The 22,911-nt window shown below is 45.1% G+C and overlaps 2 protein-coding genes across 2 annotated transcripts; both read left to right on the forward strand.

Moving 5' to 3' along the window:
* Nucleotides 1-697: 697 nt before the first annotated feature.
* Nucleotides 698-22,626, forward strand: kcp (kielin cysteine rich BMP regulator). Its single transcript, XM_030096740.1, has 46 exons — nt 698-1,159; nt 1,836-2,368; nt 2,779-2,851; nt 3,390-3,682; nt 3,769-3,943; nt 10,068-10,132; nt 10,212-10,686; nt 10,883-10,965; nt 11,050-11,143; nt 11,235-11,314; nt 11,388-11,473; nt 11,610-11,700; nt 11,937-12,036; nt 12,128-12,213; nt 12,617-12,710; nt 12,848-12,997; nt 13,072-13,178; nt 13,377-13,470; nt 13,575-13,748; nt 13,835-13,917; nt 14,004-14,097; nt 14,399-14,581; nt 14,867-15,037; nt 15,128-15,301; nt 15,414-15,496; nt 15,569-15,659; nt 15,735-15,817; nt 15,898-16,071; nt 16,158-16,337; nt 16,425-16,689; nt 16,811-16,899; nt 16,978-17,071; nt 17,469-17,642; nt 17,766-17,848; nt 18,068-18,188; nt 18,270-18,352; nt 18,534-18,633; nt 18,720-18,808; nt 19,017-19,119; nt 19,701-19,843; nt 20,262-20,434; nt 20,807-20,918; nt 21,006-21,107; nt 21,183-21,347; nt 21,434-21,734; nt 21,955-22,626. Exons 1-46 carry the CDS (start codon nt 1,057-1,059, stop codon nt 22,170-22,172), a joined length of 6,687 nt encoding a protein of 2,228 aa, XP_029952600.1. The 5' UTR covers nt 698-1,056; the 3' UTR covers nt 22,173-22,626.
* On the forward strand, nt 5,441-10,060 carry LOC115392201 (uncharacterized). The gene is made up of 4 exons (XM_030096741.1): nt 5,441-6,029; nt 6,137-6,456; nt 6,547-7,643; nt 7,934-10,060. The coding sequence occupies exons 1-4, from the start codon at nt 5,468-5,470 to the stop codon at nt 8,124-8,126; spliced, it is 2,172 nt and encodes a 723-aa protein (XP_029952601.1). The 5' UTR covers nt 5,441-5,467; the 3' UTR covers nt 8,127-10,060.
* Nucleotides 22,627-22,911: the final 285 nt, after the last annotated feature.

Below are 22,911 nucleotides of genomic sequence, written 5' to 3' on the forward strand. Positions count from 1 at the left end.
GGATGCACTCTGGGACTGTTTCCAAAGAGGTGAAACATGACTACTCGTGTTTACCCCCGCCCCCTCCTCCCCCTCCTCCTCTTCCACCCACCCCAATGTACACACACACACACACACACACACACACACACACACACACAGTCTTGTATTTCTATCCTTGTGGGGACCGTCCATTGACTCCCATTCATGTCTAGCCCCTAACCCTGACCCTGACCCTTACCCTAACCCTAACCCACACCACAACAAAGCCTAACCCTAAAGAAATGTTTTTGCACTTTTACTTTTTTCAGTAACAACAACATGGTCAAGAAAACACTGTTTCTCCTACTTAGGACCGGAAAAAGGTCCCCACAAGGCACGTCGTTCCACGTTTTGCTATCCTTGTGGGGACATTTGGCCCCAACAAGGATAGAAATACAAGAACACACACACACACACACACACACACTTTTGCCTGTTCAGTATGGCTCCCCTCCAGTCTCCATACCAGGTTTTATCTGAATACCACGAAGAGGGTCTTTGGGAATCAACACCACAGAACAGTGCTGGGTGGAGAAGTTTTTTTTTTTTTTTTTTTTTTTTTTCCTTTTTAACAAAAAAGGAAAAAAGAGGAAGAAAGACTTCACTCACAGATAATCTCCTGTTGCTGGCGGGGCAGACAGGAGGCAGTGACCTCATGCGCTCTGCACACCTGATTTTTTTTTTTCTTAATTATGATTTATTTTAAATTTGCACGCGTGCCCTCTCTGTCTTCCATCAGAAAACGAGGACATCCTGTCAATTAATCTTTCGGTGATCAGTGAGTGAAAGTGTCGTGCACGGCCCCCGGGGGGGGAGAATGTGAGCGTGTGACGCCCCGCCAGCATCCAGATGTTCCGCGTTTCCCTTGTGCGTCCCGGGAAGTCTGCTCGCTGAGGACCGGGACAAACCTTCAGTACAACACCCCGGATTTCAAGGACGGCGTTCGCGATGGGTTCGGTGTAAGGTGTTTGGAATCAGGATTCTTTTTTTTCTTCTTCTTCTCCAGCTTGTTTTTTTCCCCCCTCCTCTGGAGGAATGGAGCGCGGCGCGCACAGGACGGCGGCTCTGCTGGAGATGACTCTGCTGTGGCTCTTTGCGCTGACTGTGTCCGGACAGTCCGCTCCAAACCAGGACGATGGTGAGAATACACCACTCCGTTAATCTGTCATATTCAAGTCTGTTGCATTTATATGTTTTCTCATGTTAATTATATACATTTTATATAAATTTTGAAGAAAAAAAAGTCAGATTTTAACTAATGCTGAGTGGTAGTTGCACTAATGAATTCTTTGAAATCATTACATTTAATATTGGCTGTATTTGTTTTAAATCAGGTTGAATTAAGATGCATTTCATTCATCCAACAGTGAGGAAAAACTTAATTTTCGAAGCTGAGTGGGTTCAGCAAAGCAAAATACAAAGACACGCAACTGCTTTATGTCAATTATTTATTGCTTTACTCTTAAAAATGGCAGATAATCAAAATATGCTCCTTAAAGTAAGCACTTTACTCAGTGCACAACCTGACGGGTGACATCTCATGATAAATATAGGTTATAGATTTTTTGAATTCGTAACATGTATGCCTCATGTGGAAAACAAAAACTCTCATTCCAAATCTGCCAATTTCCAGCTGTTCATAATCGGCCACATTTAAAAAGTGTAAGTTGTACTGATTTACAAGAGAGACTTTGAAATCACATCAAGTGTAATATGGATGGTCTGCGGTCAGTGAGCTAGTGGTGTGTTCCCCATTTCTCTCGGATTCACTGAATAACATCATGTGTTTGACAGTGTCTGTTTCTCTCTTCCAGTGATCGACCTCCTGGCTGCCCTGAACATGACCCATCCGAGAAGCGGTGTAACCAGAGTGCAAAGCCCCAACAGCGTGGCGTATAAACTACGTCCTCGAGCCCCCCACTTGACCCTCCCTCAGGAATATTCCCACTTTCTCTACTCCAACCTTCGGGGTGGCATCGGGGTGCATGTGGTTGGCCACCAGACGTCAGGATCCAACGCCACTCTTTTTTCTCTGTCGTCTGCGTCCTCGCCCATCCTGCAGATCGTCTCCTCCACTGTCAGTAAGACCCTGCGTGTCGACTACCAGACTGGAGGAAGAGCTCAGGGCCTCTCCAGCTTTCAGTTTCCGAGGAGAAATCCCTTCTCCCGGGAGGAATCGGTCCAGCTGGCGGTCAGCCTGGAGCCGGATAAACTGACATTTTTCGTCGACTGTGAAGAACCTTCAGTCGTACCGATAACAGGCTCAAGCAGGAGTAACCTGGAGCTGCCTCAAGATGTTATCATCACACTTGCCAGCATGCCAGGAAAGAAAGACAGCAAATTTAATGTGAGGACTTTTTTTTTAATCCGTCTCATCCTTAAAACACATTTAAAAAAGGATACTTTCAAAGAGTTTATACTTTTCTCAACTTGTTACATTAAAATGTAACAAAATTGTTGAACTTGTTTAAAGTAAATAAGATAAACGTATACACTTGGAGTACATTAGCAATTCTAAATAGAAGTTAAATACAATAAGCCTGAATCATGCACTCCTCCAAAAAGTTGGGAAATGTGATTTCAGTGGAATGAGCAGCACAACTGAATGTCTGGGCTGTGTAATAAAATAAATCACCAAACTGTCGGTTCCTCCTCGCTCTGGTCACTAGCCTGGTGACCAGCCACATTTCCAAACTTTTTTTCAGCTCTGTTCTGCGTATCATACTGTTCTGAACATCTGTGTGCTTTTCAATGCAGGGATACCTGAAGAAAGCTGAAATTTCACTCAAAGCTTACCAACAGCGCCCATGGATTTGTGACAATGTGACAGGTAAAGAGACGATGTTTTCCTCAAACTGGATTTTGTCGTTTTCCTTTGTAAACATATCCTATAACTGCGTTATGGTTAAGTTACCTCGCTACATAATGCATGTATGTTGAGTGGAGCGTGCCTGTACATGTAAATATCTATTTATCATATTATCCTGCAGGGCCTTCTAGTTTGCCAGGAGAGTGGGATATAATTCCTCTTTTGTTTATTTAACCATCATGATTCTCCTCTTTCTTCAACCTACTTAATGTATTGCATTTCTTGTTACATGATAACAACAAGGTCATCCTGTCATTCCAACTGTGAGTTAAGACTCAGTAGAGGGACCACCGTGCTCGCATTAAATCTGAAGGGCCTCAGGCAGAAAGCCTCCTCAGCAGTTTGTTTATTATTCCTCAGCGTATTCCTTAATTTCAAGAACATTTTCCAGGATGTTTGTTTAGTCTCCAAAGTTGCTGTTTTTATATATTCAGACATTTCTCTGGAATCTCCTACTGCCATCTCCTGACATCAAGCTGCGTATCTCCTCTGTCTTCAGATGCCCTATCTTCATCTCAGGGCACGGAGTCACGTAGCCCAGATTCCCAGACCGATAACAGAAAGGATGCTTCATTCAGCAAGCTTCAAAGAAACCACAGAAATAAGGAAGGAACCAGCCATCATCTGCGGGACGTTCAGAGCGATCAGCACTACAGAGGTTTGGTTTTCGGGCCTCCTGGAAATCCTCAAGGGGTAAAGCCCGCTGCTCAGGCACAGAGGGAGGACAGGATGAGGAAGCTGGAGAGGAGGCTGGAGGAGATGGCTCGGATGCTGGAGATGCTCAAAGCTCAGGTGACAATTGCACTTTCAAAATTTGAAAAACATCACTTTTTAAAAACTTTATTTATTTGTTTGTTTGTTTGTTTTTTAATCGACAGAATGCAGACCTGCTCTCACGTGTGAAACACTTGGAAGGGTGTGAATGTGTGAGGGGGCGATGCGTATGGGAAGGACGTGAACTGCAAGAGGGCCAGAGCTGGCAGACCGACGTCAACACTGTGTGTTTCTGCACATCTGGAAGGGTGTCATGTCGAACTGTCATCAACAACGGAGGTGATTCAATTTAATCTGCATGTCAAATCTGTCTTTTTTTCAGCTTGCCTCTCTCCATCTTTTACTCTGTCTCTCTTACACACACATGCAGTGTCTGTCTTTATCTCGGTGTTGTCTCCAAACTTTCTTTAATACAGACGACTGGTCTTGAGTAGTTAGTTTGCAGATGGGCGTCGCTCCTCCAGACCCTTGTCTGTCTAACCCCTGTCAAAATGGAAGCACATGTTTCATCTTGACCTCTGACCCCGATGGCTTTCACTGCTCATGTCCCTCCAACCACAGAGGACCCGTGTGTCACAGAGAGCAGAGACAGGTATTTCTTAAGAAGTAGTGGACTACAGTAGATTCCCAGCGTTTCGGTAAAAAGCAATCTGTCTCCTCTACTGTTGAACATTTGCGATGCTTGTCATGCATGCCACCGCCTGGACAGGTGCACACATCAGCCAAATTGAAATGTCTTGATTTATTGAGTTGTGTGTTTTCATGCCAGTTTCTTTAAGTTTGTCACTGGTTTTTGAACTTGCTCTCATTGTGTGTTTGGTTACCTGGCAGGTCTCCAGGGCTTTTCAAATGTTTGAGGTGGGTCACAGTTACAAAGGAGGAATAAGGTGTGCAGTGTCCCTTCATGAAATGTTGCACTGCAGTAGTCTTTGTTGGTGTTTGTGAACAGAGTGGTGGTTTTCAAAGTGTGGGTCAGACTATTCATTTTCAATTTTAAATTGAATGCATTAACTGGCACTAGAGGTTTTAAGCTTTTTATTGCATATGGATTTTAACAGTCATTCACAATAATATTTTTGAGAAAATCTTCAGGGAGTTCAACATTCAAACAAAAACTATACCACACTTTGGAAATTTCTGCATTAGAACATTTTCGTACCAGTCATTTGCATTTGCCTTTCCTTTGCTGTGTTAGTAAAGACTTCATATCAGTAGTAATGTCAATGATAAATCAACATTTTGGCATTGTGGGAAATATGTTTTCAAAAAGCCATATCATTGAGCAGGAGTTTGTCAGGATTCATTTCTTTATATGTCTTGCCTGCTTTTCTTTTAACAGACTTGACTTGATTGTAGCATCAATCATTTTATTCAGCACTGGACAAAATGAGAAATGTTTGTATTTCTCACAAAGTCAAACTGTTGGTTTGATGTGGCTGTTGTAGTCAGTTAGTTAGCTCACTCATGTCATTGCCTGGTAGTTTTGTTTGCACAGCTATAAAGCATTTCCTGGTCTGCTTCATTGGGTGAGCCCAATAGCAGCGCCCGTCGTAGTTTAGTCACTTGTCAGACTGGTTGCGGGTATCGCAGTGGGCTCTAAGGCTGGGTAAGAGGGCCTGTGTTCCCCCTTCTTACTTTCAGAGTTGTTCAGTGTCCAAACCAGAGAACACCTGTGAAGGAGCGCAGTCGTTTCACCTCCGATGGGCCTTTAATCCTACGTCTGGGCTCTGTGAGAACTTTCGTGACTGCACGGGAAACAGCAGCGGTAGTTTCCCCTCCTTCAATGCCTGTAGGAATCAGTGCATGTTGGGGGCGTGCTGCCTTCGCAAACCCAGACAGAGGCATCCCAGTGAGCCAAGGCATTACAGTCAGTATGAATACAACATCACATCCGTGAACAGGACTCTGCTGGGCGATGACAACCTCATAATGGAGGATGAAGTTTGGTACAGCGATGCTGGGTTACCTCATCGAGAGCTTCAAGATTTGAAAGAAAGCCCAAAACAAACAAACTGCACCACTGATCTGGATTTTACTTATACGTGTGACTACCTGACTCACACGCAGTGTCAAGCTTTGGCGAATCAGCAGCCTGAACAAACACAGGTGGTGAGCTTCTCTCCTGGAGCGAGGTGCTCTGATGTGGGCTGTGGTGGTGGCGGAGGCTGCGGTTGCTTCTCTCAGCTTAAACTGTGGAGATCCAGTCAAAGTGACGGACAGGGCTGTGAGGACTGCACGTGCACACAAAGCGGCAAAGTCGACTGCGTGTGCAGACACCTCATCCACCGTAAGGAGATTCGCGATCTCACTCTGAGAGAGAGGCGGCTGTATCAACGGGCAATCAGGAAACTCTATGCCCGGTCAGGTAAGGTTATGAGATTGTGAATGTAATATTCTTATAATTAAAACACAAATATCTGTTTGTTTTTAACGAAATTATTATGGGTTTTTTTTTTTTCTCTATGAATTTAGCTGTTTGGAAGGGATTTGCACTCCTGCGAGCCGAGTTCTCCCCTCAGGCTGGACACCACGCGTTCTTCCTCCCCTGGCACCGCTACTTTCTACGATTAGTGGAGCATGAACTGCAATCAGTGTCGTCCTGTAGAATGGCTGTTCCATATTTTGAATGGACAGTGGACTCTGGGTCAATGCAGTCGTCAGCAGCGTGGCAGGCTGGACTGTTTGGGGGAGACGGTGAACCAGAGACAGGCTGTGTGCCACATCACCCCTTCCAGGGCTCCACTCCCCATTTTTACTGGAAGCCTTGTCTGAGGCGAAGTTTCAACTCTTCGGTTTGTCATCTAGCTTTGCACTTCTTTGACTGACTACGGCTCTTCCGTACTACATCTGTCTTAACAATTTCTATCTGCTGCTCCCTTTAGGTGTGGCTGCCAGATGCGGTGACCCTGCATAAGACCATAAACCAGGCAGATTTCCAGGTGTTCTCCCAGTCGCTGCAAACCTTTTCTGGGTTGTTCAGGCTCTGGGTCGGAGGCCACATGGCTTCTCCTCTGGCTGCTTATGACCCTTTATACCTGTCACACATTGCATTCATGGACAAGCTGTGGGAGCAGTGGCAAGAAAAGCATCAACTTGCATCAAAAAGGGAAACGTCAAGTCATCACCAAGCTGCTCGTCAGTTGCATGTGACGATGAAGCCTTTTGATATTCACTCTGATGACGTGATTTTCTCCCAGCAGCAAAGCTGCATTGTCTATGTGCCCATAACCATTGGTGCGCCTTGCAATATTACGTCTTTTCAGACGCACCCTCAAAGTAATCCGAAATTTCAGGAACACAGCATCAACAAGTCAGCGTCCCACAGTGGTGCTCATTTCGACCAATATGGGTATGATCGTGACGGGTACGACCGAAGCGGCTGGGACAGGTGGGGCTTCTCAAAGGACGGCTTCAACCTGGACTCCATTGACAGGGAAGGATACGACATGTCAGGTTTCAACCGCTATGGCTTCAACCGTTCAAATGTCTCTTGGTTTGGCGTGCACAGGGATACTGTAGCTGAGAAAAAGTGGATGAAAGAGCATGATGAAGAATATAGTGATGCAAAGACCCACAAAGACAAAGTGATATCAGAGATATTTAGAGACAATGGCTATAACATTTATGGGTTTGACCCTCTTGGCTTGGATCACAGTGGGTTTGACGCATTTGGATTTCAAACAGATGGTTATGATAAAGACGGTTGTAATTGGTTTTTCAATGGACCGCACTACCTTCGCATCTACTTCCACGTGCAGCAACAGTTATTGTCCTCCAGTGATGACATTTTGGCCCACATCACCCGTACCTGTCCTCCCATCACCTCTTTGCCCCGACACTGGGCCACATGGGACTGGATGACTTTTGCTCGAGACTGCCAACCAGATCAGAACTGGGCAGGACCAGAAACTGATAACATGGTCAAGACAGAGACTCAAAATAAGAGCAGGATATGGCTTCCGGTCACACCAGATCACAGGTATCTTCACCACAAGAATGAATGGACTAAAGCCTTGCAACGCCAGTTCGAAGCTCAGCTTAGCAAGTATCAAACAGGTCCACAGTCCATTCTCACATGGGATTATTCGCCAAGTCAGTTTTCTGGCAAATGCATTGCTTAATGGCTGTATTACTTACTTATGCATTAACTGGCTTTGGAGGGCTACCTCAACATTAGCCACGCCGTGTGTGGTAAAACAATGAATTGTCACACCAGTTAGCATTTCATTCACAGCTATGCTCCGCTTTTCTTTGAAACGCTCTTCTTAGGTTTTGCTTCAAGCTTCACTGGTACAGCGGCTGTCCCCTCGGCTCTGCACCTTTCACCTGCCCCGACCTCTGCCGTGACGCCCGTTGCCATGGTTACCCACAGGCTGTCTGCCACATGCACAATTGCGGTTCCTGTTTCATAGAGTGGCGTGATCCGGCTACTGGAAACCACCTGATATGCCACGACTGGTAGCAAAAAATCCAGACTGCTGAGAAAAAAAAAGGAACGAGGAACATGTCGAAGAAGAAGGAAGAGAACTGAAATTAACGTGTTTTTACGATTGTATTTGCACATTTTGTGTGAGCTGACATAAACAAAACATTTCAAAGTAAAAAATAACAGCTAAAAATGATGGCTGCAGCAAATTAAATGGAAAATTTAAGATTTACTCTAGATTTCATCAGATTTTTCCACAAAGCCGGTTTATCCATTGAAACCCACCTGAATCTGCATAAAAAAATTGCTCTATACTGTCCACTTGATATTCAGATGCCTTTAACATTTACGCATCAAGTCAGTACAATTAATCATTAATTATTGAATGAATCAAAGCAATGAAAACCAAAACATTATATGCTCAAATATGTGTGTAAATGATGGATCTGTAAAGGCATAACATCAGTTTTGATTTGTTTCAGCATTCCCCTCAGATCTATGGTTTTTGGTTTTAGGTCAGAGGTATCCAAACAATGATGGTTAAAGGGTCAACAGTGCAACTTTTGATTAGGTTGAGTGTATTTGTATGCACCTCTTAATGTTAAAACCTGTACACCCCTGAATTATGTCCACTCTAATATCTGTCTTATTTTCAAAATTACCTTGCATTCAGAGGAAAGGTTCTTCCAATATGTTAAGTGCGCTCCGGCCACAGCAACAAACGTACAGCTAGAGTCGGAAAATATTTTTCAGTGTAGTATATCATTTATTTGGAGATCATAAAGGCAGAGAGGGAAAATAATACAAGCAGTTGATTTATAAATGGTGGTTTTGCATTTTTTGCATCTATGCATTTACTATAAAACTTTGTTTCTTCTGTTGCTATCGTTGAAGCACTTCTGATAATTGTGTAAATGCACCTGTCACTGTCTGATGAAACAATTCGGTGGGACTGTACTTGATGCTGGATAGGCCTCAGTGAGGATTCATGTCTCTCGGTCTCTCCAACTCCCACAAAGTGATGTGACCTTCATGCATTCCTCACTATTGTGTGTATTTTTGCCATGGACATTCCTAAATAGCCCAATGTCCTTCCTCTCACCCCCTTGATGATTCTCTCTGTCATTATCTCAACTATTTCATCTATCTTTCCCCTAATTGCTTCTGCATGTAGGCCAAAAGATTCCAATGGCACCGAGTTGACACACTCAGGCTCACACTCCCTCACACTTTGATCTTGCTCACGCTCGGCTTGCTGGAGGAAATGCCGGTTGACTGCTGGCACAGTAGGCAGCCTCACTAGGCTCGCTCTCACTCTGTGATTAATGCCTCCGCGCACAAACAAACACATTGTTTCTGTACTTTTCAGAGCTGTCATTAGGATAATTATGTTCTGAGTAAAAGTAATACTTGATGGTCATCTTAAATACTTGTGATGAAAATCAATGAAGGATTTTTCTCTGAAAAATATGGCCTGAACTGTGCTGCACATTTTTTAATTCAAAGTACTCATTCAGCCGCAAAATTAGAGAAATTGTCATGGTTGTGATGTTATCTTGTTTGTAGAATATTCTCCTTCCTGTCCACCCTCCCTCTCCTGTAGTAAGTTTCTTTCAGTCGTAATGGACTTCTACAACCTGACTTTGATGGTATTTCACGTCTGGAAGCCTGAAAACACTTCTGGTCGTGCTTACAATCCATAAAATGTGTGCCTGAAAGCACACGTGTATACATTACATCAGAGCCACGCGGTTCTGTTATTACTGGAAGGAGAGCAGAGCCAGATGTTCCCCGGTGACTTACTCAAAAGGTGAAGAAAACCTGTGGAGACAAACAGGGCAAAGGGAGTGACCGGCAGATTTCCACATTCCTCGTCTCTCCTTTACATATCTGTAAACACTCAGTTGAGTTAAAATGTCAATACACCCCCAGAGCCTGAAAACTCAGTGTGAACTAAAGATTTTGTCTCATCCTCAGAATTTGAACCAGACGGGAGGGTTTATAATGTGTCGTACACACCAGCCGAAGAGACACGAAACAGAGTAAGTCATTGACACGCTGCCAAAGAGAATGTATTGATTTCACTGGTAATAGGACTGTAACAGGGATTGCCCTCCTCAGCCTTCCCCTCCAAGAGATTGCCCTCCCAGGCCACCCCCACCTGACGACTGCCCTCCCAAGTCAACACCACCACCCAAGCCACCACAGCCACCCAATATCTGCCCTCCCGCTCCCCCACCGCCACCCAAGCCACCACAGACACCCAATTTCTGCCCTCCCAATCCACCACCGCCACCCAAGCCAACACCGCCACCCAATTTCTGCCCTCCCGCCCCCCCACTGCCACCCAAGCCACCACAGCCACCCAATTTCTGCCCTCCCAATCCCCCACCGCCACCCAAGCCAACACCGCCACCCAATTTCTGCCCTCCCAATCCACCACCGCCACCCAAGCCACCACAGCCACCCAATTTCTGCCCTCCCAATCCCCCACCGCCACCCAAGCCAACACCGCCACCCAATTTCTGCCCTCCTGCTCCCCCACCGCCACCCAATGACTGCAATCCCAAGCCATCGCCACCCAAAAACTGCAGAGGTAAGGATAAAAGAAACTCTACAGAGCAATATCTGTGATATAAGCCATTGTCCCACCAACACTGTAAAAGTAAAGGTGTCAGAATTCTGTTGAATTTAGTGGACCAATGTTCTCCTCATATTCCGTTTGCACTTAACCACTAACAACACCTGGAAGCACCAGAAAATGTCAGTAATCTGAAGCATTTGGCTTGCAGACTGCACCCACCGAGGAGTCCGGTATGCTGATGGAGCCCAGTGGAGGTCAGCAGACAATCCCTGTGACATCTGCTACTGCTCGGTGAGTTTGATCAGTCAGATATCTTCACACTTATCCAAATGATCTTTGTCTTTATTTCAAGTGGCATTTGTCTCCCGTCAACAGGAAGGCAATGTTCAATGTAGGAGGGAGCAGTGCAACACTCCCTGTGAAAATCCTGCTCCTCCTCCACCCAACACCTGCTGTCCAGTCTGTCAAGGTGGGTTTCTTGTTTGTTTTTTTTTCCCCCAATATGTGTTGGTGTGTTCAGCAGAGTGAAGAGACAGTCTTTGCCTGTGTGTGTCTTTTAGACTGTACTCACAATGGACGAAACTACCCCAATGGAGCGGCCATTCCTACCGGAGACCGCTGCCAGCAGTGTCAGTGTGTGGTATGTCCAGCAGTTGTGAAATGTGGTTCATGTATTTAGCAGATTGATCTGAGTTGTGATCTTTCTCTCCCAGAATGGAAATGTGGCGTGCTCAGCCGTCCGCTGTCCGGCCCTGCAGTGCCGCAACCCTGTGCATCATCCTGGAGAGTGTTGTCCGAGGTAAGAAACCTGCCTTACATCCTTGACATTAATATTAGGCCTGTGTCACATTGGAATGATTTTTTAATGTTAAGTTGGTTGATTTTAAATCTATTTAATTTGAAAATAAGTGCAATTTAATGTTGGTGACCCTTAGATGTGATCGCTGTGAATATCAGTCCCAAGTGTACCTGAATGGACAGAAGTTCTCATCCAGGACAGACCCTTGTGTCCACTGCCAATGTGCTGTGAGTTTATTTAGGCAAATGAGAGTTGCCTCTGAAGTATTCTAACTGCAATTATAATATGTTGGTCGAACTTTAATGACCCAGTGATGCAAAATCTCTGAACACTCACTGAACTGTTATATGTAAACGTGATATACTTTTATTAACGAGCCTCAGTGCACATTGTGATGAATATTATTTTATAGATTAATACGTTTTAAGTTTCCGTCTGACAGTATGAACAAATTTCCTGCTAGGAAGGTGAAGTTTCCTGTGATCGGATGGCTTCGTCATGTCCGGCACCAGCATGCAGTCACCCAGCCAAGCGTGAAGGAGAGTGCTGCCCCACATGCAATGGTAGATGCAAAAAATGACATTTTCCATGCACTTTTGTATTTTTCCCCAAATTCAAGCAAAAATAGGAACAGGTTCATGTTTGCTCCTGCAGAATGTGAGTATGACAGACGAGTCTATGCTGATGGAAAAACATTCATCCCTGGTGGGAGCGGGCCCTGCCTGCAGTGCATCTGCAAGGCAAGTTTGTATTCAAAGTATTTTATAAAAAATGGATAAACAGGGTAATATATGGATTTTAAGGGTGGTTGCATGAAGTAAGTTTTGATTATTAGTTTCTTTTGTTTGCATAAGCTTTTTCGATGCATCATTTCTCCCCATTTAATATGTTAAAATCCCAATGCATTGTTTTCCCTCATAGAGACACAACATGAATGTGACCCAACACTTCACAAAAGTCACACAAAAAAAAAACCCTTCACTCAATGCTGTGGTGAAGTGAAATATTCAAAGTGGGAGATATAAAAATACCCTTGAACTATTAACTATTCAATCAATCAATCAATCAAGTCTCCACAATGCATAATTTCCACAACACGATCAAATCATTATTCTGTTTTCTTCTTGTTTTCCTCAATTTTAGGCCGGGAACGTGATATGCCATGAGGAGAAGTGTCCACCTGTTCAGTGTTCCAACCCTATCAGAGATCCACATCAGTGTTGTCCAACCTGTAGAGGTAGATACAGACATGCACACAACACACACATGAATTCAGGAACATTGAATTGATTTACAATGATTTCCTTTTTATTTTATGTCTTTACAAAATCAGTAAACACAATGAGCATCCTGTATGACTGCCTTCCTCTATAGGGTGCTTATCAAATGGAGTGCAGTACGAAGAGGGCGCATCGTGGCAAAGTGAAGACACCTGTTCCAGGTGTTCCTGTGTAGACGGGGAGATTGGCTGCTCTCGCATCCGCTGCCCCGCCAACGAATGTCAGCATCCCACAAGGAACCGTGGTAAGACCCTGTGGCTGCGACCGTATGAGAGAACTGATGTGTAATTTTCACACCGTCTCTTTCCGTTTTTACAGATTCTTGTTGCGCGACATGTGACAGCTGCACTTATAACAATCGCATCTACAGCAATGGACAGACGTTCACAAGCCCTGACCAGCCCTGTCAATCGTGCACTTGCCTGGTGAGTGTCGATCTCTGCTCACTAACAAAACATCCAACTCACCTGCAAACAAAGATGCATGAAAAACATCAGTTCCACTATATTTAAATTAGCTTCCTGTCACATAGAGAACTGATGTTGTCATATGACTGGTTTACAAAGCTCCAGATTCTTTAGGTCCAAAATATATCTTTTTCTGTTTTCCTTGCTTTTCCGCAGCATGGCACCGTTTCATGTGAGAGGCGGCCTTGTACTCCACTGTCCTGCGCTGGTGCCTACACAGCACCTGGAGAGTGCTGCCCTAAATGCCCAGGTACCCACATCCAGACTCATGTCCAATATGGCATTGTTCTATTACGTATCTTGGGGGGATTTTTTTTTTTTTGTCAGAGAAGTGAAGATGGCTTGTTTTCGCAGAATGCTCGTATGACACCAACGTGTACAGGGACGGCGAGAAATTTCAAAATCCTACAAATGCGTGTGAGGAGTGTAACTGTAATAGCGGGACGATTGACTGCCACAGAAGCCAGTGTCCTAAACCTCAATGCAATGCTCCTCGACCTGGAACATGTTGCCCCAACAACTGCAACGGTAAGACAGTACAAATTTCCTGTGAGAAACATTAATTCATCTCACAGATTAAAGTGTTTATTTTACAATATTTTTCTGCTCATAAGGCTGCAGCTACGCTGGAAGGGAGTACAATAACGGAGAAGAGTTTCCTCATCCCACGGATCCATGCAGAGCTTGCTCCTGCTTGGTATGGATTATAGAGAAAAATCAAATCTTAATACAGTTTGTGTTTGTTGTCTTCAAGCAGATTTTGGTTTACATATGTGTTTGCAGAATGGGAATGTGCAGTGTCTGATGAGGAGGTGTCCTCCATTATCATGTCCCAACCCTGTCTCTGTGCCGGGAGAGTGCTGCCCCCAGTGTCCAGGTAAGGATGTGCAGCAAAGACAGATGCAAACTACCCAGGAATGAATATTTTTAGATGATAACAAAAGAACCTGCAAAGAAATTCAGATAAGACAGTGTTGGGAAATAATTACCTTCAGTAATTTGACATTTTATTTTTTTGTGCAAATGTTGAGCTTTAAGATTTCACTCACTGCTCACAATATTGTAACATCATCTGGTGATTTTTTTTTTTCATTTCTCTGCAACCCTACAAACTCTCTGCTACTAACCTGCTGTATTGTGAAGTGCACTGATGATAGTTTTCATGGCCGATCCTGCAGCTCCTCCGTCAGGCTGCTTGTATGAAGAAAGATCCTACAGACACATGGAGCGTTTCCAGCATCCCACGGACAACTGCCGAGTGTGCAACTGCCACAACGAGGCAGTTCAGTGTCAGCGCAAGCCCTGCCCCTTCGCTTCATGCTCTCACCCCGTTACACAAGAGTGCTGCCAGACCTGTGATGGTAAAAGTTCATAGATTTGAAGGCTACAACTTGGCATAATCCAGTTTGGAGATACAGTATCTGTACAGTATCTATTCTCAAATGTGGCTTGTTGGTGCAGTGGTTTGCACTGCCACTTGAGATAAGAAGTAGTTTGAATCTGTTGGCTGATGGAGCCTTTCTTCGTGGAGTTTGCTTGACCTCTCTTGTTTCTGCATGAGTATTTTTTTACATCTATATCTTTGTTTTGTCACTCAATCCAGAGAAATGTATGTATTATAGAAAATCTACACCTCTCTTTTGTAGCCTGCCTGTATGAAGGTCGACATCGAGCAAACGGAGAGGCATGGGAGGACGCATCGGACCGGTGTTCTGTGTGTGCGTGCCGTGAAGGCTCCGTGCGGTGTGAGAGAAAACGCTGTCCACCTGCCAACTGTAAACACCCCGTCCAAAGGCAGTGCTGCATGTCCTGTGAGGGTGAGTGACGGCAGCACGGCTCTGCAGAAACCACCAACCCTGAACCCCGTTAGACCGGCACATTCATACCTAATCGAGTTCTGCTTGCAGGCTGCATGTATCACGGTAAAGAATATCCTGAGGGCAGCGAGTTCCGTAGCGACGACGACCCCTGCGCCTTGTGCTACTGCCGCGGGGGGGAGGTGGTCTGCGCCATGACGGCCTGTCAGATGGACTGCAGTCACCCTTACAGGCCACCCGGACAATGCTGCGGGGAATGTGAACGTATGTCTGGTCAAACTTTAACTGTGTGTGAATGTGCTCACATTCTTCACTTTTAATATTTGTCTCCATGACTAAAAAAAAGATAAATCATGAATTTGTTTCTCCCTGTTAGGCTGCTTTTATAACAATGCAGTTCTCCATAACGGACAGTCCGTCGCTGACCCAAGAAACCCTTGTTCTGATTGTGTCTGCCAGGTAGCATCAACACACACACACTCACACACTTGTTCTTGCTATTTGATCTCCTCACACACTCTTCTGTTGCAGAGCGGCTCAGTGCGATGCTTGAGGAGACCATGTCCGCGAGTCCGCTGTCCTCACCCGGTCACTGACCAGTGTGGCTGTCCCAGCTGTGACGGTATTCAGCCCGCATGAAACCGCCGCTCAGGTCGTGCAAAGCAAGCGAGTAGCTGATGCTTGGTTGTGTGTTTAGGTTGTCACTTTGAAGGAGTGACGTACGCTGAGGGCCAGACAGTCCGAGGAGGAGACAAAGGCTGTCAGGACTGCACGTGTTCGGTAAGTGGAGGAAATGCATCGGTTAAGACCGCTGCACCTTCACAGCTACGGTACGCCTCCCGTTTTTCTCTCCCCTGTAGAGAGGAGAGATGGTGTGCACGTCCAGAACATGCCCTGACGTATCGTGCCAACATCCGTCTTGGGATGGATGTTCATGCAAAGTGTGTGACGGGTGTAACTTTGAAAGACGGGAATGTTTCAACGGAGAACGATTTCCGCACCCTGAAGACCACTGCCAGCTCTGCTCCTGTTTGGTACTGACACACACATGCATTAAAGTGTATGCACTATTAAAGCAAAAGTAAAACTGAAAATGGTATGTTTTTGTGTTTGGATGTAGAATGGCGGTGTAGTGTGTGCACACAAACCTTGTCCGAGTGTTTCCTGTCGGCATCCGGTGATCCCTCCCGGAGAGTGCTGCCCCGTCTGCACCGGCATCTGTTCATACCAGGGTGAACAGCACCAGCCTGGCTCTACCTTCATATCACCCTCCGACCCCTGCTCAACATGCTCCTGTGTGGTCAGTCCGATAGATGTCTAGAAGAAAAAACACACACATACACACACACTCTCAGTGTTTATTTAACTGGTCTTATGTCACCGTCAGAATGGAGACGTGAGCTGTCAGAGGAGACAGTGTCCGGTGCAGTGTGCTCACCCTGTTCCTTCAGACCACTGCTGTCCGATCTGTGACTCCTGTCAGTTTGAGGGCGTTGTCCACGCTCACGGTCAAACCTTCACGCCCTCATCCAGCCCCTGCCAGCGCTGCACCTGTGTCAGAGGCACCGTGACCTGCACGCCCGTCGTTTGCCCAGCAGCAAACTGCCTTCACCCCGTTGTCAAGCCAGGACAGTGCTGTCCCGAGTGTCCAGGTACCCCTTTCATATGTCTGGATGAATAACAAGTCAGGTCCACACACATATTTACATTTTTTCTGAGACCTCTTGTCTCAAAAATGTTCTGTTGATGCTTTCATTTGTCTCTTCTCTGTAGTCTCAGAGTGTATGGTGGAGGGTCAGGAGTTCAGAGACGGGCAGACGTGGGCACAGAAATCAAACCCGTGCTCTACCTGCATCTGCCAGGTCGGATTATTGTGAATCTTATTTATGAATCTCCATTTACCCTTTTAACGGTCTTAACAATGAATCCTGCACTTACAGACAGGTGAGGTGAAGTGTTCATCTCCTCAGTGTCCCAAGCTGACCTGTGTGCATCAGGTGACGGATCCAGCAACCTGCTGTCCCCGCTGTCGAGGTGCATAAAATCCACTGAGCGTTATTTAGTTTATTCTGTGGCTGCGGGCATGATCTGGCAAACAGAGACATCACTCCGAAGGTTTCCTCCCATATATCAAGTCATGTAGTGCCATCCAAGACTTCTCGACTGCGCACACAGTTTGAGCAGCATGTCACATATTTGAACATGAACCTCTCAGGACCCTCTCACACACACACGCACACACAATAATATTTAATAACTACCAGATGTTGAAGTTGATATCTCTGGAAAAAAGCATATAAACTCCCACTCCTTACACTTTATGGAAATTTTTACGGCCACAAAATCAGCATGAATCCAGTTAATCGAGCCATAAGAGGATTACAATCTTGGAAGTATAAAAAGCTTATTCGACTAAAGTTTTGACTCTCAGGTTGCATGTATGGAGGGGAGGAGTATCCAGACGGCAGCAGCTGGTTTGCAGACTCCACTCCCTGCATGACCTGCATGTGTGTGAACGGAGTGACCACGTGTTCTGAGGTGCAGTGTCTGTCTCCATGTGTCAACCACATCACCGTGCCGGGGGAGTGCTGCCCGATGTGTGCCGGTCAGCAAGTTCACATAACTTTTACTGTAGTTCATTCAAGATAATATAAATTTAATTTTAATCATGTTTCAATACTTTCTTATTAGTAATTGTTAAACTTGTGTTGTTTTGTTTTCTGATCAGACTGTATATTTGACGGCAAAGTGTATGGACCAGGGGAGAGTTTCCATCCAGCCAATGACCCCTGTCAGATCTGCACATGTGAGGTATGACAACAAAAAGCAGCTGTACATTCAACATGAGTGATAATTAATGATGGGAGATGACGACTTCTCACTGAATAAGTGACTACTTCAACTGCGTTAAGCAGCAGTGTTACAAAACGGCTCTTGGAGACGAAGCACGGCCTGCTCCAGTACTTACAGGAACATGAATGATGAATGACAGTGAAGTATCAGTTGCAATGAAACCTTCATGCATTTCAGGTGACGCCAGATGGGGAGCAACACCTTCGCTGTTACCAAAAGCAGTGTCCAAGTCTTGTCGACTGTCCCAAGAACCACATCTTGTTTTCTGGACCGGACTCCTGCTGTCCTGTCTGCGCTCGTCAGTAGCAGTTTCCTGTTTACACCCTGTATTATATCAACACTCTCACTGTTTGATTCTGTTTGGTCTGTGATTGTTTAGAGCCTCTCACTAACTGTACTGACGCACGGATCGGCAACGAGGTGCTGGCAACAGACGATCCCTGTTTTACCTGTCATTGTAAGGTAAAACAGCACTGAGCCTTTCTTCTATGATCAGTGACATTTCAACATCGAGCAATGTCTGAAGAATTCTGCTACTTGAAACATTTCTTGAATGATAATAAAGATCATGTATATTTCAAATCCAAATCTTTTATCTTTGCTTGATCTACTCTTTGGGATTCTGCGTCTGTCTTCCTCACAGGATCTGACCTGGACCTGCTTACACCAGACCTGCCCACCACTGAACTGCCCCTACAGTGAACAGTTCAACTCTCCAGACCTATGCTGCCCTGTGTGTAAAGGTGAGTTTGAATCTTATCAATGGCCAAAACTTACTGCCGTCATCTACTGGGATCAAAACAAGTCATAACTCGACTGCTTGTTGCAGATTGTGTCCTCGAGGGACAAAACAAACGTGTGACTAATGGCAGCAGCTGGACGGACAGCGATGATGACTGTGTTAAATGTACCTGCATCGTGAGTTGGCTGGAAATACTTGTCCTTCATTTATGGAGATTGCTCTTGTTTTGGAGCCTAATGTTCAAAATGTGTGGTGGATTGGAGGATGCCCTTCGCCACTGTCTCTTTTTTTTATTTTTCTTCAAGTACCGGTATGTATTTATTATCAGGTTGTGTATCTATTCTGCCATCTGAAGTAATACATTCTGCCTGTGTGCATCCTCAGCTGGGCTCGGTGGAGTGCAGCATTGAAGAGTGTCCACCTATAGTTTGCCTGCCAGGTGAAAAAAAAGTGAAGATTCCTGGGAAATGCTGCCATGAATGTCAAGGTATGTCCGCTGAGAGGCAAAGGCCTGACTGACCAAGCATGCTAAATTACATGTTCACGCAAGTAGATTGATGCACAGAGAATAACTCTTGTTTTCAAAAGAGGGTTTTGCATGCAGAGGCCATATACACAAGGTCAATGTCCCAGAAACGGGATTGCTTAGTGCTTACTTTCGTTTGTCATTGAGTTATTGAATTGAGGAAGTTGTCAAACATATCAGCAAGATAGCAAGAAAATCTGATTTTTTTTTTTGTTTAAAAAAAAAAAAGGAAATAAATGAATATTTAGGAAAAATGCAAGATTGCACATAATCTGTCACAAAGCTGTGGAAAGAGGAAAAACCAAAGAGATTCAGACAAGATTATGAGACATAAGCAGGGCTGCAATACAACAAATGTCTTATAAAGTCCAGGAATTAAAGGAAAGCCAGCTGAGAAAATGCCCCTCATCATGATAACAGCAGTTTCACCGCTTTAACATGAGCATATTCATGGATTATATATTTACAGTTTATTATATATATGGATTTGTTTCTTTGAAGTCCACCAGACTTATTTTTGCCTTGTGTGTGTGTGTGCGCAGATTCAGGGGCGTCGTGTTTGTACCAGGGCACCCAGTATCACTCTAATGAGCAGTGGGCGGTGGATCAGTGTACCAGCTGTACATGTGTGTCTGGAGATGTTCACTGTCACAGTGAGCGTTGCCCTCGCCTCACCTGTGCAACAGTCAGTATACCAAACCCACACACACACACACACACGCACACACACACACACACACAGAAACACACAAACACACACACACACACACACACACACACACACACACACACACACACACACACACACACACACACACACACACATACATGCATATGGACTCATTGGCTTCATCATACTGTGAAATATTCCCATGATTCCTCATTGTGCGATCCCATTCCTCCCACCAAAAGGCAAATGTCCAACATCTCTCAGCGGTTTGTCCCTCTGGGCTAACTTTCACATCGTCTCAGCTTTCACTGTGTTTCTGGAATTTATCATAGTTATCGTGTGTGTGTGTGTGTGTGTGTGTGTGTGTGTGTGTGTGTGTGTGTGTGTGTGTGTGTGTGTGTGTGTGTGTGTGTGTCCGTGTCCTGGCTGTCAGGATGAGATGCCTGCAGTCGTCCCAGGTTTGTGCTGTCCTCATTGCATTCCTCGTCCGGCGACCTGCATTGCCTTCGGCGACCCTCATTACCGCACCTTCGATGGCCGGATGCTGCACTTCCAGGGAACGTGCACCTATGTTCTCACACAGGACTGTGATGGTGGAGACTTCAGGTGAGAGGATCCCTGTAGCGTACACAAATAAGTACCATACGACATTAGACATGTTCTCTAATAATGTTCTGACTGTTGTTTTGTTTCTCTTAAAAGTTGATAGAATGTACTTAGTTAGACTTTCTTTCTAAAAATACTTTCCCCAAAGTTACCAGAAAACGTCAAAATTAATTTAGGCTCAAACGCCTACATCCATGCCTCCATCCATCTTTTCGATATATTATTTCACCAACATATTATTGGACACAGGGCAGCCAGGACACATCACAACACCTGAAGAAAAACATGTATACGCTTACAGTCCATTCAGTGTCACAAACTAACAGGTGTTATAAGTTTTGTGAAGGAAACAATTCCTCTTTCTTCGGGCAGCGTTCACGTGACAAATGATGACCGTGGCCGTAAAGGTGTGTCCTGGACTAAAGAGGTGACCGTGTTATTGGGGGATGTCACTGTGCAGCTCCTTCAGGACTGGGTTGTGAAGGTTTGTGCATTAAAAAAAAAAAAAAAAAAAAAAAATACAAATTCTTTTAAACAGTCACTCGTCAACAACCCTGTTCATACTCCTCAGGTGAACAGTGAAGTCGTGGCTTTGCCGTTCCTCAAAGAGCCGTTTATCTACATAGAGCGTCAAACCAACACCATTTTACTCAACACCAACATCGGACTGAAGGTGTGGTATTCCTTTTGGCGTCTTGAAGTCATTGTGGTTTGGCTGGATTTGGTAACAATCTTGGGCCATCTCCAGGTGCTGTGGGGTCTTCGCTCCCACCTGGAGGTGAGCGTTCCAGGCTCCTACAAGGACCAAACCTGCGGTCTCTGTGGAAACTTCAACAACTACCGCCAGGATGACCTGCGGATGCCGAGCGGGCGGATCAGCTCGTCAGAGTCTGAGTTTGGAAACAGCTGGAGGGTGAAGACGATGCACATAAGAGACCGAACACAATATGAGTTAGTAGTTTGATTGCATGTAAACTGTACCGCCGCTCGTCTTTCAAGGTCACGGAAGGCAGCCATTCCGTCTCGGCCTGTCGTCCGGGTGAGGACGTCAACCCCTGTAAGGAGGCGGGGTACCAGGCCAAGAAGGGGGCCAACGCTCGCTGTAAGGTCTTGAAGTCCGCTGCCTTCAGGCCCTGTCACCACGTCGTGCCGCCCGAGCCGTGGTACGCGGCCTGCGTGTATGACCAGTGCGCCTGCGGGGCCAACAGCGACGAGTGCCTGTGCGACACTCTGGAGGCCTACGCCAGCCAGTGCCGAGAGTCCGGGGTCGTCCTGCAGTGGAGAAGCACGGCACTGTGCGGTGAGCTTAACGTACAGTAAATATAGGTTGTGGAGGATTTACTGGCCTCTAGTTGTGAGGTCGTGCATTGCAACCAATCGATCGCCTTGTGTTTGCCATTCTGGCAACAATAGCTGCCAAATTAGAGGATTGGTAAAGTCAGATTCAATAACCTCATGCTTGAATCCTGAGAGGTCAGTGTTTTGAGTGTTTCTGTGTTTCTCGCTCCTGTCTTCCACAGCTGTGGGCTGTCCGGTGGAGAGGGGCTTTGTGTTCGACGAGTGCGGCCCCCCCTGTCCCGTAACCTGCTTCAACGTCGACGTGCCCCTCGGGGTGATTGAGAGTCACTGCTTTAAGCCCTGTGTCCCCGGCTGCCAGTGTCCCGCTGGTCTGGTTCTGCACAACAACTACTGCATACAGCCGGAAAAGTGCCCCAAAATCATTCACGACAAATCCTAAAGATGTTTCAACCACTGGTTTGCAAACAGTCGCTACACACACGTACACACACACACTGTGTCAGATTCTGTACTGTTACTGTAATTCAAACATCATTATGCAAACGTGTTCAGATGAACCTGTGGATTCTATAAACTGACGACTACAATGTGCATTTTTCTATTTGTATAAATAGTGGTATCCAAAGCACTGAATATTTATACTAAACAGAGGTTTGTCATTTAAATTCTATTTGAAAGTTGATGCTTTTGCCACATATTTTGAAAAGCAAATTCATGAGGTATTTCCCACAGTCTTTGTATTATTTTACAGTATTATTTACTATCAAAAGAGCTATATTTTTCTGTATCAAATTTCTGCACTGTGCAATGTCTTACTGTATACACAGAAAGGTTCATAATCTCAGGTAATCTACTTTTTCTTTTCACTTTTGCAAATAAATAATTCAATAATGTTTCTGGTGATTCATTTTGTGTTCAGACTGAGAGAAAGATGTAATCAATCAATATGAACATGTAAAAATTATGCTTGTTGGGTTCCAATATCCTGGCAATCAGTAAAATTCTGCATACACAATGAAGCCCCTAAAGATGTATTTCAGAAACTGAGACAAAGAAAATACAGTCAGAAAAGAGCTTTGCATACATAGCAGGAATATACCCAATTTATATCAATTGTGTAATCAGTTTTCTCTTCAATAATACAATTTTCATTTGCTACAGGCCCTAATGTGTATATT

The sequence above is a fragment of the Salarias fasciatus genome, chromosome 7, assembly GCF_902148845.1.
Source record: "Salarias fasciatus chromosome 7, fSalaFa1.1, whole genome shotgun sequence".
In the NCBI taxonomy this organism is placed as follows: Eukaryota; Metazoa; Chordata; class Actinopteri; order Blenniiformes; family Blenniidae; genus Salarias; species Salarias fasciatus.